At 34.9% G+C, this 16296-nt stretch overlaps 1 protein-coding gene across 1 annotated transcript in view; it reads left to right on the forward strand.

Annotated features, from left to right (window-relative positions):
• Positions 1–16296, forward strand: part of MRPS9 (mitochondrial ribosomal protein S9) — a 54815-nt gene that overhangs the window by 24481 nt on the left and 14038 nt on the right. The window contains exons 3-5 of the mRNA XM_045550331.1: positions 2984–3046; positions 3133–3163; positions 10042–10121. Of these exons, the coding sequence (XP_045406287.1) occupies positions 2984–3046; positions 3133–3163; positions 10042–10121 (174 nt within the window). The remainder of the gene's footprint in view (positions 1–2983; positions 3047–3132; positions 3164–10041; positions 10122–16296) is intronic.

The raw sequence follows: 16296 nt of genomic DNA on the forward strand, positions 1-16296 counted from the left end.
TGTTGGTGATGATATGACTGATCCCTTGATTAGATGGTGACCACAGACCTCTTTATTCCAAAAGTAGCTTTTTCCCTTTGTGACTAGTAAGTAATCTGTAAGGTAACATCTTGAGTCCATGTGAATTTTCTATTCCCCAGTAACCTTTCAGCCAGTGGCTGTAGCATCTGTTGATGGTCTTTGCCTGAAATTGATGATTAACTTGGAAGTTATAAAATGACAATTTTCTACTTCTGTCATTCCTTCTACTTTTATAGCTGATATTGTTCTATAAAGAAACTTTCTTTTTCTCCTTGTCCCTCCCCTTAAGTGTGTGTGTATATGTGAGTGTGCACACACAAGCCTCCCACACATGCACACTTAAATATATATATACCCATATATTGAGTGTGTTACAAGACATTGTCATTGTTCTTTTTGGTGTTCAAATTGTCCCACATTTGGCCAGCAGGAGCGCCTTAAAGTTGGCTTTTGTCTTTTGAGCACTTTATGGTTTTCTTTTTGGCACAGGAAGATGTCTCAGGCTCATTTTGTACTTTCTCTGCCTTAGGCTTAGAATCAGCCATTTCTCCAAGGTGCTTGGTTCCTTATACTGGGAAATTGTATTTAGAAACCAAGTGGCCTACCCATTGCTCCTGGGGTTCCCTTGCTTCTATGCTCTTTCAGGGGACAGAACTAGTAAATGATGTTTTTTTTAAAGATTATGAGTATATATTACTTAACATTATAGGATTTTCCCTTTTCTTCTTTTATATTTGTATCTCTTTTCTTCTACAATATAATTCTGGTCCCCATAAAATTAATATATTTACTTCCTTGCATTATGCTGCAGTATACACAAAATATGTCAGAATTACAATATCAATTTATGACTGACTGTAAGCCTACCAAGTAAAGTTGAAGATTTCTTTACAATTATTTTTTGTCATTAGATATTAGATTTACTTGTTTCTATTTTGAGTTTCTTTTGAAAATTTTATTCTTCCGTATATAAAACATTTTCATGCTTCAAAGCTTAACTTTATACAAAGGTATGCCCAAAGGAGTCTGCCCTCATCCCTGTGTCTCTCACTCTATTCTCTTTCTTACACCATAGCAGCATTCAAGTTACATTTCTTTTGCATCTTGCTTGTCTCTCTGTTTTACAGATATTGATATATAGTACTTGATTATACTGATGTGCCCTCATTTATTCAGCCAACCTCTTAGGTATGGGCATTTGGTTGTTGCTAATATTTTGTGCTTATAATTCAATGAATAGCTTGTGCTTACGTTATTTTGCATTTGTGGAGGTGTATCTTCTGGGTAAATTCATAGACATCAGATTGCTAGGGGAAATGTGTATGTAGTTCTGTTAGAGAGTGCCAAACTTCCCACTGAAAGAGGTTGTAGCATTTGGCACTCCCACCAGCAATGTGGCAGAGTGTTTCTTTATAGCCTCACCAACAGTGTGCTGTCAAAGTTTTGAACTTCTGCTAGTCTTGTTAGATAAGAAATGTTCTCAAGTAGTTTAAATTGCACTTTTCTTATTGTGAGTATATTTGAGCCATATTTTTCTTTTTTTTATGTAGTTTAATTGATCAATCTTTTTTTAAAATTGCTTCTGAATTTTGAGTTCTAGTTAAATACTTCCTCATATCTTAGTCATAAGGGAATTCACCCATGTTGTATGATAGTCCTTGTTTGGTTTTATTTTGTATATTTAGCTCTCTGACTCATGTGCAGTTTACTCTGCTATATGGTGTGAGGTTTGGATCCAGTTTTATCTTTTTCCAAATGACAATTAGTTGTCTCAGTATCACTTATTAAAAAGTGTACCTTTTCTCCTGCAATGAAGGAAGTAGGGAAGGCTTGGTTTGAAAAAAAAAAGTTTGTTAAATGAGCATGCTGATGTTTGATCTAAGTATCAATTTTATTGTGGAAAGGCTGAATGAAAGACTAAAGTTTGACCCATAGACACAAGTAAGCTCCCTAGTATAATTGAATTTATACTCCAAAATTATAGGCCCCTCTTTTCAGGGGCTGAAACTGATCCATCATATTTACTGTGTGGGTAGGCAGAGAAGGCCCATCCTAAAGAACAAGCTCTCCAAAGAGCAGCACTGTGTTTAAATGCACTGCCAGATCCCAGGCCATAGACTTTTCACCTGACACTATTCAATGAGAAGGAAAGTGCACATTTTGTTGTTGTTGTTGTTCATTGTGAGGAGGGGTGTTGGAGAAGGCACTATGAAGGCTTAAGCAGTTATTCTCCAGTGGGAGCCAGTGCTGCTCCCTAGGAGGTGGGGGCATTTGGAATGGCCCAGGTGTGAGATTTGTCACAAGCACTCAGGTATTACAGGCTGGGCTGGAAAAGAGCCAGGAATGTTAAATGACCTGTAGTATGGAGGAAGGGTGCCTATGCCAGAGCTGTCATGCCCAAAATGCCTATAGCGTCCCTATTGAAAAACAAACACTTAGAACTTGTTTGAAAGGGGTATAGTTTAAAAACTCTGAGAAAAGTTGAAAGAACATCTAAAAACGTCAGGGATGTCATAGTGGGTGAGACTTAGAGCCTGCTCTTTTCAGTTTTTTCAGAACATAGAGGCTGTTCTTTTCAGCCTGCTCTTTGATATTTGCACGACCAACTGGGAGTTGGAACGATTGCTCTTGAGCACACTACCACAGAAGTGGTGCAGGAGCACCTCTAGTTTTCCTTTAAAAGTAAAAGATTATTTGTGGTATCACATTCAAGGAGTGACACGTTTAATTGTTGTTGTTGTTGTTGAAAATTGTCAATAATCAGTTTGATAGTTACAATTTTTCCTTTTTGGAGGTATGTGTGTGTAGTGTAATTTTATTATCCCATTTAAAAGATTATGAAATGAGATAATGCATGTGAAACTCTAATGTCTGGCACATAGTAAACATTCAATAACTATTAGTTATAACCTTAACTTGTTTTTTATAACAGTTGTTAATTAACCTTTGTATGTATTTTCAGAGAGCTATTGCCTACCTTTTTCCAAGTGGCTTGTTTGAGAAACGGGCCAGACCCATAATGAAGGTAGTTATCTTTATTATTTTTAAAATTTTCACTTAGTTTTATATGTTACAGTAATTATCTAATACATTTTTAAATTTATTTTACAGCATCCTGAGCAGATTTTTCCAAAACAAAGAGGTAAGTTTATTCAAGAAGGAAATAAACAGTTTTTTCTTTATTATAGTGTTAGGTTACAGTATATCAGCATTACTCACATACTGTAGTTACCCTCCTGTGAAGTAGGTGAAAAATATTTTGTAACTAATAATGAATGGTTGGGGTTTGTAAACTATTTTATACTATTAAATGGTATAAATGGCATTAAAATTAGATCAGGTTAGAGTTCATGCGTATAGTAATGTCACACTAATTATTTGCATTCTAATATGCCTTTTTAAAAGGAAGAGTTTGGTACAAATTTCCTAGTGACTAATTCAACTCTGTTTATGTGGAAAATTTTAATTTTTCTTCATTTTGGAAGCATATTTTCACTGACTTTAGATTTTCTTTTTTGTTCTTTCAGAACTTTAATGATGTAATTCCGTTGTTTTATATCGTTTCTGATGAGCAGTTGGCCATCATTCTAATCAGGTCTCCTGTTTTCTCTGGTTTTCTTTTAAGATTTTCTCTTTATCTTTTAAATGTATAAAAACAAATCTTAAAGAAAACACAAATACGCTTTAAGTTTGCCAGAAAATTGAATAATATATTTACTGTACATTAGAAGCCTCAGTGTGGACTGGTAGTAGTTGTCAGTTAATTTAAAAAGTACACGACAAACTTTTTGTGTGTTAAAAAATAAATCAGGCTGGGCGCAGTGGCTCACATTTGTACTCTTAGCACTTTGGAAGGCCAACGCAGGAGGATCACTTGAGCCCAGGAGTTCAAGACCAGTCTGGGCAATAGCAAGACCCAGTCTCTACAAAAAGTTTTTCAAAATTTAGCTGAGCGTGGTGGTGAACACCTATAGTCCCAGGTATTCGGAAGGCTGAGGCAGGAGGATCGCTGAGCCCAGAAGTTTGAAGTTGCAATGAGCTACAGTGACACCACTGTACTCTAGTCCAGGCAACAGAGACCATGTCTCAAAAAAAAAAATCAGCACTTTTAGATTTGGATAGATTATATTAATAGCACTTGTAGTAATATACTACCACTTCCCTTATTAAAAGATGAAAGCTTCTACCTTAAGTTAACATAAAAATCCTACTCTGTACAGTTTAAAGCAAGTGATACAAATATTCAGAAAAACAAAGATATATACTGGGTGTCCTGATATTAGACAAAATGGAATTCAAGGAAGGTGGGGAATCGTTCAGTGAGACAAGAATGTAATTTATATTGGATAAAACCTAATTTCTATTAATTGGATTTGATGGCTATGAAACCTTTTGCACCAAACACTTAGCATTGAAATGTTTAAAACAAAAGCTGTTAACTATGGCTATAAAGAATTTGAATAATGCAGCATGATTTTATAGCTACAGATACAAATACAATATATTCTACAAATAGATATATTTTCTATGCAGACACCTATGGAATAGTAATATAATTATGTTGTAATAGGTGATAGGAAAACCTAACAAATTTCAAGTAGTAAAAATCATATCGATTAGATTTTTCTGACTTCAAATCAATAGAACCGTATCACTGTTGGGTTAAAGAGGAAATCAGAATTGAAATTACAGACTATTTAGAAATGTATGACAATGAGAGCAGTTCCTATCAAATCCTATGGGATATGGACATTGTATTATGCAGAGACAAACATATTTATTAGTAATTAAAGAAGACTGAAAATAAATGAATTAAGTATTCAGTTTAGTAAGTCAGAAAAAGAAAAACTAAATTGATGGACATAGTAAAGAAATTTAAAAGAAGAGGCGTGATAAATAAAACCAAATCAGTCAACTTCTGGCAAGTCTGGTCAAGGAAAAAAGAAAACATAGGACGATATTAAGAATTTTCAATAATAACATTTGGAGGATAATTTTAAAGTATAATATTGTTACAGGCAACTTTATTCTGATTATTTGGAGGACTCTCCCAAATAATAATAGCTGGCATTTCTTGAAACTTAGAGTAGTCCAGGCAGAGTTTTAAGTGCTTCACATGTATTAACTCATAGTCTTCACAACAGTTTTACTACATGGACATCTTCCCCATTTTACAGATGTGGAAATTAAAGCACACTGAGTTTAACCTTACCAGGAACACACAGCCAGGAAGTAGCTGAGCCAGAATGTAGGGAAGCCCATGCACTTTGACTTTAGTGCACATATATGTGACCAGCAGACTACTGACTCTCAAACAGATAGTTTGAGAGTAGTAGTTGCCACAGTTGTCTGAATCAGGAGAACGCTGGTTAAACTAAAAGCTGGAGAGGAAGTCAAAGGTGATCAAAGATCTAGTGAAAGAGGCACAGGCCCAGAGGTTCCATCAGTGAGTTCCAGCCTACCTTGAAGAAGCAGGTAACTTTTGCAAACTGTTGCAGAGCAGAAAAAAAGAATGAGAGCTTCCAAATTCACTTTAAAGGCTCACACAATTATCAAATCTGGACACAAATTGCATTAAAAAAAGAAACCTATAATCTATTCTCACTAAATAAAATGCTAGGAAACCAAGCAAAGCATTGTATTAAGAGAATACAGAGGACCTTTTTTCTCCCCAGGAATGTAAGGATGGTTTAACATTAGGGAATTTATTAATGTACCTCTATGTTAATTGAGTCAAGGGAAATAGATAAAAATAAAGTTAATTAACAAAATTGAGCATTTCCTTTTTTGTTGTTGTTAAAAGCACTTTAAACTAGAAATAAAAGGAATTTTTCTTAAAGAAAGACTATCATGAGAAACAGAAACATCAAATTAAAAAAATGTATCATTAGATTTCATTAAGTTGAGGAATAAGACAGGTATGCCTACACTCACTTCTGTTATTCAGCATTATTGTTTTGGAAGTTTTAACCAGCATAATAAAAAATAAGTGTGGATAATAAAGGCAAAAAGTATGGATTAAAAAACCCAAAGAAGTTAGGAAAATCGATTATTATTCATATCTATGAATAATAATCTTAATCTTTCCCCTTAGAAAATAAAATTAATCTTTCCACTTAGAAAATGGAAAACCATAAACTTATTAGAACTTTAGTAGAATATCATTATTTGAGTACCTGAATTCAAAACATTTGAATTGTTCTGAATTTTTTTGTAGTGATGCCCTTTTATAAAATCACACCACAGTAGAGATAAAGGGTAAAATGCTGCTCATCAGAGGTCATATAAGCATCCTGCCAGTTGATGGCATTATGGTGGCCAGATCCACACACAAAGAAATCAGTGTGGAATGGAGTATAAAGATCGAAGTGACATGGTGGTCTTATTGGTAACCAGTGCATTGCAGTCTTTCTCTGCCTTTATGTATTTTGGCAGATAAGAACTGTTTTACAAACATTGAATCCCTAATGTACAAATATTTACCTACATATACATACAGTCATGTACGTAAATATATACTTGTGTGTACCTCCTCCATTCATTTTATAGAATGTTGAAAAAGTAGATTGTATCTAGAGTTAAGTCAAGACTTAAAAAAACCATTGTGTGTTTTTGGAATTAAGAAATTCAAATTCTAGAACAGAATGTAGGGAAGGTGGCTAATAAAAGAATAAATATATAGCTTTCAATATTCTTAAAATTACTGAAATTATGCCCTTAAGTCACAAATAAAGCAAAGGACTAAGACAATAAATTATCTATTTTGAAACTAAAAACTTTTTGACAAAAAGACACTAGAAAATTTGAAACATGACACAGGCCTGATATGTAGAATAAATTACTTACAAATTAATAAGAAAAACAACTTAGGCCAGGCATGGTGGCTCACACCTCTAATCCCAGCACTCTGGGAGGCCGAGGCAGGAGGATCACTTGAAGCCAGGAGTTCAGGGCCAATCTGGGCAACAGAGAAGACCCCCGACTCTACAAAAATGAAAAAACTAGCCAGGCATGGTGGCACACACCTATAGTCCTAACTACTCAGGAGACTGAGGCAGGAGGATCTCTTGAGCCCAGGAATTCAAGGCTGTAGTGAGCTGTGATCACACCACTGCACACCAGCTTGTGCAACAGAGCAAGACCCTGTCTCAAAAAGAAAAAAGAAAACCAGCTAAATAGAAAAGTAAGCAATTCATAAGTGAAGAAAATTAAAATAGCCAGTAAACATTTGAAAATATCAGAGATCAGAAATAATGTCCTATAAAACAATGAGAGACCGTTATCACCCATCAGGTTGGAAATTGTGAGTATATGTGTCAGCAAAAATTGGAAACAATCTAAATGTTCATCATAGGGTAGCTAAATGAACTGTCAGAATCATACCATGCAATAATATACAGGTGGTAAAAAGAGTGAGATCTAGTTGTGGAATATTAGCACAAGGGTGATGTTGGGTGGGAAAAACAAGTAAAAATGATATAGTATGTAGTATAAATACAGTTTGATACCATTTATGTATTTAAAAGAAGCACACAAACAATACTGTCTATTTCACACAGGTATACATGTGTAAATGTACAGAAAAAGTCCTGAACAATGAACTCTCACCTTGCCTCTGGCAAAGGAATTCTAATATATAATCTTTATATGAAGTACGTATTACTTGTGTAAAGTAATTTTATAGATAACTAAATGGGATCAAGATCAACAAACACTAAAATACTTACAAATAAAACTTGCAAAATATATGAGAGATTTATATAAGAAATTATGAAAGTTAAAGATCAAAGATTATAAGTGAAAACTGGAATGGTTGGAAAAAAGATTCCATGTTCCTTTAAGGGAAGACAGTATTTCAAAGCTGCTACTTTTAAAATTATTCATAAATTTAACGTTATTTCAGTTAAAGTCTTGGTACAACTTTTGGGGGAAACTTGTCAAGTTTAATTGTGCAAGAAGCAGCAAAAAAAATTTTAAAGGAATAATGAAAGGAGCTTACCGTACCTGGTATCAAAATGCAGCGAAAAGCTCTGCTGTTTAAAATGGCGGTAGCGGCACAGAGTAGACAGGCCACTGGACAGAGTGGTATATTAAGCGGCAGCATATGTTTTTGCCATATTTTGTGAATTCTAGGACATGTTTTTTCAAATTTTAACATCTTTGACAGCAGGGCACACTTTACAATTACTGTAAATTGTAATATTTGCCATAGTTTGACAGCTTTTTTTTTCTTGCTTTGTGTTATGTAAAGTACATGATGGGGCACCTTAAAAGCTGTGATACCGTAGATTCAATGAAACCTTCTGTGTGTGTGTGTGTGTGTGTGTGTGTGTGTGTGTGTACACATACATAATGAAATCAGTTCCAGGATATGAGACCCAATTCAAACATCTCTCCAAGCTTAACAGAGTCTTGACTGCAACTATGATGTTTGTTGTTTTTATTGCTTTTTGAACACTTTAACAACACAATGAAAATCTGTTGCATAGTAAAGGTACAGATATTAGAAGATATGCAGGATTTCATGAATTCTATGAAAATGATGTTAGAAAAGTATTTAAATCATCCATAAGCCATTGGTAAATAAGAATCTGTTGTTATCTTTCAAGCTAACTGCCCAATCAAGACTTTTTCTTTCACCACTTACTGTGAAATTTTGGTCTTTATTTTTAAGCTTATTCACTTAAAGTGGCCTTTCTAATGCTAATTATCCTTAGGAAAGAAAGATATCCCACAAGCAATACAGGTAGTACTTCAACAGAAAAGGGTGTACTATTCAAAAAACTGTAGAAGGATAAAGAGTCTTTGCTAGACAAAATAATATTTGGATTTCGGCCTCACAAACATAAATTCCAGATAGAGTAAATACATAAACATTAACTTATTAAAATTCCAGAAGAAAATGTGGGAAAATAGTTACAGAGAGCCCAAAGCCTTAAAGCATGCTTTCTCAGTGGGGGTGAAGGTTGGTTCATAGGGAGTCAGGAAACTAGTTGTTTCGGTGGTCTGTGGCCCTTCCGAGGTCCACAGTATACATCAGCAGATATGTTATATTAGTATATCTGTGGTATTAAAATTTCATGGAGAAGGGGGCAATAAGAGAAAAAATGCCTGAAAAAGGCTTTCTTAGTGGGATCAATAATGAAAAAACAGTTGAGAAACATGCTGTAGAGGAAAAGTGACAGATTAGACTATTATACATATTCTAAACTTCTTGATTATAAAAGATGTCATAAATAAGTGCAAGGCAGGTGACAGACTGGGAGAAAATAGTTACAACTTATGGAATGGACCAAAGAGTATAATAATCTTTAATGTACAAGAGTTCCTACAAATAGTTAACAGAGAAACAATAGAAATAGTATGGGTAAAAAATAAGAAGTTAGCATTTGGCTTATTTACTAGAGTGACTGCATTTCTCAGTTTATTTGGTGGTGGTTAGATGTGAATGACTATCTGTATTTCAAAAGGAATTACAGGGAACACCTTTTTGAGGCCCCTTCTGTTGTAGACATTTTAAACTCTCAGAGGTAGATGACCACAGGGTTGAAACAAATGATGTGGCATAGAAAAATATGTTCTTTAGTGCTTTTCTTTGTTGTATTTCCCTGTTTTGAATTCTGTGAATGTACTGCATTATTGACGCTGTCAGTTTTCCTTTTTAAGAATATAAGAGGACATTGTGTTTATAGTTAAACCTAATTTTTTTGTTCTAACAAGGTGATTTTGGCGATTTTATGAGTTTTTCCTTGAAGTAAATTACAAAAATGCTCATGGTGAAATATTTAGGAATATTTTATTAAATATAAACATTGTTTTAATGGGTATGAAGTATTAAATATCTTAAATGTTTGTGTATTGAATATGTTAAACTAAATATTAAATCCTAAATATTAACAATTTTTTGTTATTTTAAAAGTTAATCAGAATTATAAGTATGTCTCATAACTGCAGTTAAATACAACTGTTTGATCTGTCTCTGTATGTATTTTTATTTGTTTTCATCTGGCTTTTTATTAGCAATCCAGTGGGGAGAAGATGGCCGTCCATTTCATTTTCTCTTCTATACTGGCAAACAATCATATTATTCATTAATGCATGTAAGTATATTACATTTATGATTCATATGAACTGTAAGGTACAAAACTAATTATACTAGGGACTTTTCTCAGTTTCAGAATTTACCTCGTATTTTATAATGCTCAAAAATGAGACTTCTAGGGGTAAGATAGTATGTTGATGAAAGGTTTTATATTTTATTAATTCACTTTTCCTAAAGGTAAACTTTATGAAATTTATATCAGAATGGTTTATTGTTAAAATGCTTTTACTTACAAATTAAACTCATGTTAGGAGATAAATGTTCAACTCAATAATAGTGCATGTAACTGTAACTGCTTCCAAGGTAGGGAACAAGGCCAAGTGCATGATGCAGTCAGGGGCTGTGGAGGCATTTACCTTGAGAGAGTCAAATAGTTCTCTCTACTTTGCTTTTGATATTTATATCCAGTTTTTGCATTTCATGGGTTAATGCAGTGTATGATTCTAGAATTTGGGACCAAAAACAGCCTAAGAAATGATTGTTACACTTTGACTTCCAACTGCATTTGAGTGTATTGTGAACAGTTTTGCTTTCAGAGATATCAGTATTTGATAGTGTGCACATTTGGGAGTGTTCCCCAGAATTACTGTTTTTAAAAAAGGCTGTATGCCAGTATCTTTTTTATTTTCAGAACATGATGTCAAGTTCTATTTTATTCATTATATATTTTTAATAAGTTTCAGAAATATTTATGGGGCATCTCCCATCCACAGGCTTAAATCAATGCACACATTTACTCTGCTTTTTAGAATTGTCTGGTGTTTATTTGTGTTCCACAAACCCAAAGGACAAAATCCCCACTTGTCAGGTACATTTATTTCTTGAGGAAAAAAAAAAGAAAACCTTCTTTTCGCTTTTTGTTGACCTTGGGCAAATGAGCTTCTTGCCCTGGCAGAAATGAAATGAATGATAAATGTAGAGTGTGTCTTTGCTGAGTAATGGAGCTGAGGCTCAGGCTGCCGCGGAGGTTCTCTCCCGCACAGCCTGAGGCTGCCCGAGGACCCCTGCTGTTCATTTAAATAGGTATGTCAAATCTGCCTCCAAACGCCGCTGGTTTGATCTGTGGTAATATTTGTGAAGGTTCCATATGGACTTGAGCCCCCTGCAGTGCTAAGAAATAATGTACAACGCTTCATGGTGCAGACGCAAATTTTCTCTGAAAAGGGATGCAATGCTGCGTTTTAGCTGTCGGAGGGGATGATGGAGCTGATGCGCTAGGCCTGTCAACTTGTTACACGGATGGGTTGCACGCAGCGAAGCTGTGGAAAATCTGTGCCTTTTAACTTTTCTACTTAATCACGGTTGTAGCATTGCCTTTAGACTGTATGCTACATTAATTCTCTTCCTGCCTTCTGCCTTTCATCCCAAGTTTCACGGAAAAAAGTAAAGCATGCAGGTCTTGTAGAAGAGCCTTATCAAACAGCTGTCATCTGACAAGCCATTTGCATTTGTTTTGGCTGAAACTGAGCAACCCAAGGGCAAGATATTTTGTTGCATTCCATCATAATGAAGAAATTATACATTGTAGAGGAGACCTAACTTTATTTTTTAGTTTATATGTTTTAAAAGGTATTGCTCAAGAAACTGATCAGTTTCTCAATGGGTAAAATTTTATCATACTCTATGGCTAAAATGTCAAATTGTATCTGATTAATAAACATTCTTTCTTTTTGAGTAATATAGGTTTTGTTACATATTAAAGGTTTTTTGGGGCTTTTATGTCTCAGTTCAACTTAGTAATTCTAAATATGCCTCAAGTATATATTTCAGCATCATGTATGGCAAATGTCAATTACAACTATAGTCACACCAGTCTCATTTTCTAGATGACACAAATCATCATCATCCAGCATCTGCCCAAGATCTTGTTACTTTGAAACAGTGACTAAATCATCACCGTTCAACTTACAGAAGCGCTTTTGTAGTTGTCGGGCACTACCTGTAAAGTCCAGCTGTGAAACTGGGAGCCCTTAGTATGTTTGCTCTCTCCCTTGTTCTGCCTTCTCTTGGTGGTGGGGGGATAGCCGCCTCCTTCTCTCCTTGGTGATCTCGCTACTGCTGTCCCCCACTGCCGTGTGGGAAGTAACCCCCTGAAGACTGTGGCAGGCTTTAAAGACTTGGAAATGAATTCTTGTTGCCACTATTTAGTTTTGTTGATATAATTATTTTCCCCATATGACAGGGTAACCTATACTAAGCCAAAATGTTTTTCCCACATCGTTGACCAGTTGTAATTGGGTGAGGCCCAGCCACCATTGGCCAAGCTTTTTGACAAGAAAACAGATCTAGAGGCTGTGTGCAGTTGTGTGAGGAGACCCTTCTGATGTCGATTAACCTTTCCTATCTTCTGTGATGATGCCAAATCTTCTTTTTAGTATTTTGTGTCTATTTGCATATTAAGCTTCTATATTACTTCATAGCAACTAATGAAATACAGTCCTGATGCAGCCTACAGTTAGGGACAGTTTGTAATGCTTTAATGACTACCGTTTCCAATTGACCTATGTTTAGCCCCTCCAATTTTTGTGGAGAAATAGAAGGATTTTGAGGAAAAAGGCTGATGAGCTGAAAGATGCAATTTATTGCCCCTATTCAGAAGCATTCTAGGAAAGTATAAAGCAAATGGATCCATGCCAGTCCCTGGGGTTCTCACTCTTTATAAATACATCACACTCCAAAGGTCAGTTGGGATTCCCATTTTCCTATGGATATAATGATCCACCTGTCTTCAGCTTCCTGGGAAAGTCAATAGAAATCCATTTATTTTATAGCATCACTAAGAAGATGTACATATCTAATGAAAAAAGTATAAAACAGTAATAACAAATAATTTCTTAAATAATAAAAACTAGTTTAAGCAAGAAGAAATAAGAGACTCTCTGACTTTTCGCAGAGCATCATTGAGTACGTAAAAAGGATTCCCTGCTTGATGGCTCTGGCTTGGCTGGCTGAGTCCGCCCAGAGTGTGTGGCTTCCCATTTCCTTAATACATTTAACCAGTGGAACTTGTATGCTTTTCAGACATGATTTAGGACTTTGTTGAGGTTTCTGGAACAGATGGAAGAAAGAGAAAGAATCAAAGAAGTTTCCCGAAACAACAGAGCAAAAGTGCAAAGTAAAGGGAAGACTGTTAAAGAGGATATAGATAGCATTACAAAAAGGAAATACTGTACAGCAGAGTAACTATGGTGTGACTAGCCTAGGTCTAGACTAGGGAGAAGACCCCGTGTGCACAATTAAGGGGAGTACAGAAGGGGCTAGGCCAGAGGGTGGGCTGCCCCTTGAGTCCATGGCAGTAACCCTGCCAGGGCTACCCCTTGCCTGCAGCAGCCTGAGCCTGTCCAGGACCACCAAGTTGGTGGCAAAGGGAACAGTGGGCTGCATTCATGAGCAAGACATTTGTAATCTTGGTAGTCACGGTTCAGTTTGTATAGGTCTTTTAATTTTAAGAAAAATGTAAATTCAGGTTTACTATTTATACCATTACATATGAAAAAAGTAAAATTCACTCACTGAAAGTAAGTTTTTTGAAAATCATTTGAAACTCATTATGAGAGGTGCTTATTTGACCCTAAAGTAGGAACCCTTTTGTAAAACATGATTCATCAAGTCAAGACATGTCTGTAATGCAGCTTTTCCCAAAGTGCTTTCTGCAGAACACAAGTTATGAAATATTTTTCAAGAAAGGAGCTTTAAAAAAATAAATAAGAAAAAAAAAAGAAAGGGGCTTTGAAGTGACATTAGTTTGGGAATGTTGCATATTCTAGGGAACTCTAATGCAATGAAACTTCGCAGGATCAAAACTTGTAAATTCCATAAGTAAATATACTGCTTTAACCTTCTGCTGCTCAAATGGAGTAAACCCAGAACCTTTCTACGCAGAACACCTTTTAATGTCCCATGAAACCAGGTCTTGGGAAAGGCTGCAATACGGAATATTGAAAACACTCTGTAATTGTCAGTGTAGGCATTACTCATCTTAAACAATTTTTCTCAGTAAAGGTTAATAACATCTTCCCAGTTTTAGGACTGGTAGCCCCAATACCTTAAGGCATTTTTCAAAATTTTACAAAAACTCTCCTTACCCCAATCTTAAAGATAAGGAAGGTATGTAGCTCTAAAAACTGCACTAGAAATTTAGCATCATATAGAAACTTCATTTATATTTTAGGACTAGTTTTACAGTAAATAATGGAGTATTTCCAAAGTATTTCTTTAAATTGAAGGAACTACATGGCCACAGATGAAATTTACACCAAAAAAGGGGGGGGGTTAAAATGTGGGAGAAAACTAGTTAATTCTAATCCTTATAACTTATGCGTAAACAGGGTTCATTTGCCTTGTCAAAGAAGCTCCTGGCTTATTTAGAGATTCCCCCACTCATTTTAAATGACTTAAGTAACCTGAGTTCTTACAGCACAAGGACAGCAGCCCCAGAGTGCTGCTTCATTACCTGACGATTCCAGACTTAATGAGCAAAAGCCCTGGGGACTGAGTATCACAAAATTCTTACTTAGTTTAGATGCTTCTAGATCCTCTTTGTGACCTGTGGGGAATATTTAAAACTCTTGGATGTAGGGCTCTTATCTTTAAAAATGGAATTAAAATAGTGACCCTTCTCACAGTGAGGTATTGTTAAATAACTACTTTACAGCTATGTAAAGTGCTTATTTTTAAAAAGCTACAGACTAGTGCTGAAATTATCTGCATGCTATTTTAAGACTTTTCTGGACAGAAGTTAATTTAGTAATTAATTCAGCAGTAGAAATTGCTGTTCTAGAGGTATCTTTAATGTACATTTTCTACCCATATGAATAATTACCATTGTATATCTGGTATGCTCTAAGTATACCAATTAGGAAAATTAATTTTTTAAAGATAGATTCAACTTATTATTGTCTCCATGTTGATTTTAATCAGATTACTTCTTTTGTAATGGTGTAATGATTATCATAATATATGATGGGACTTTAATTTGAGTAGTAAGAGTATAGGGTTTCTGTGTTACAAACACTTTCAGGTCATCACTCCTGGGTGTGGATTTCCCCAGAGTCCTTTCATATGACCTGTCTATGAGACTATTTCCTTTTTATGTTAAATAGTGTTAGTGTTACATGATGAATAAACTATATAGCATGTCGTATTCACAAAGTATAATAGCAGAGGTCTGCAGTAGACCTATATATATCACTTGGAACTGTAGATATGTAACAGAAACCTCTCAGTTAATACTAAATGAATTATATTTGTACTTACTTGATTTGATTTTGTATATACCAGTGGCCAAAAAATTGAGATTACTTAAGAAATTTATTTCCTGTGATTCCTTTAACAAACACAAATTTGAAGTCAGTTACTTTTACTATTACTGAACTGGTATCTAAGATGACAAAGACTATTAATATTATTAATAGTTTGTTACTATTTATTTTGTGTACCAAAATACAATTGACTTTCTCTATACCAACCCCCCCATATGAAATGTTACTTGTTTACCTTTCCTAAAATTGATATTTCCTCATGATTAATATAAACAAAACAGATTTTAGAAGGATACTAAAAATCATACTGCTCATGCTCTTAGAAGGGTTTAGTTTAAACATTTCTGCAACCTGAGCATCTGGTATTTTCAAATTAGGCACCTTCTAAATTTGACTCATACATTATGGAAATCTGATGACACGAGGGGTGGATAGGCTTGCTTTGATTTTATGAAATATTAATCATAGCTGTGATTAATGATTCAGCATTTCACATCTGGGTTATTCCTGTCATATTTGAAAATTACACTATTAAATACAGTATATAAACTTAGTGTAGGTGTGGTCATACTAATTGTCTAGTGTCCCTTAAAAATTAAGTGGAAACAACAATATACGAGAAGCTACCAGTGATAATCTGTGATGTTGACAGTTCCTGGCATATTTTATACCCTCAAGAATTTTTTGATGTAAATTAGTACACATCTCTTCAGGGAGTTGAAGCTATAGAATCTACTTTCCAGAGAACTGTTGTCTCTAACTAACCAAGGTAGAATCTCAAGAGTGGTTTTATTATGCAAAAGAGGAAGAATAAATAGAAATGGTGCACCAGTAAAATTGTTTTCGATTGTTTGACTCTTGAAAGCCATACCTCACCCCTGCTGTCATTCTTGACCATCACTATAGGTCACA

The sequence above is a fragment of the Lemur catta genome, chromosome 4 (assembly GCF_020740605.2).
Source record: "Lemur catta isolate mLemCat1 chromosome 4, mLemCat1.pri, whole genome shotgun sequence".
In the NCBI taxonomy this organism is placed as follows: domain Eukaryota; kingdom Metazoa; phylum Chordata; class Mammalia; order Primates; family Lemuridae; genus Lemur; species Lemur catta.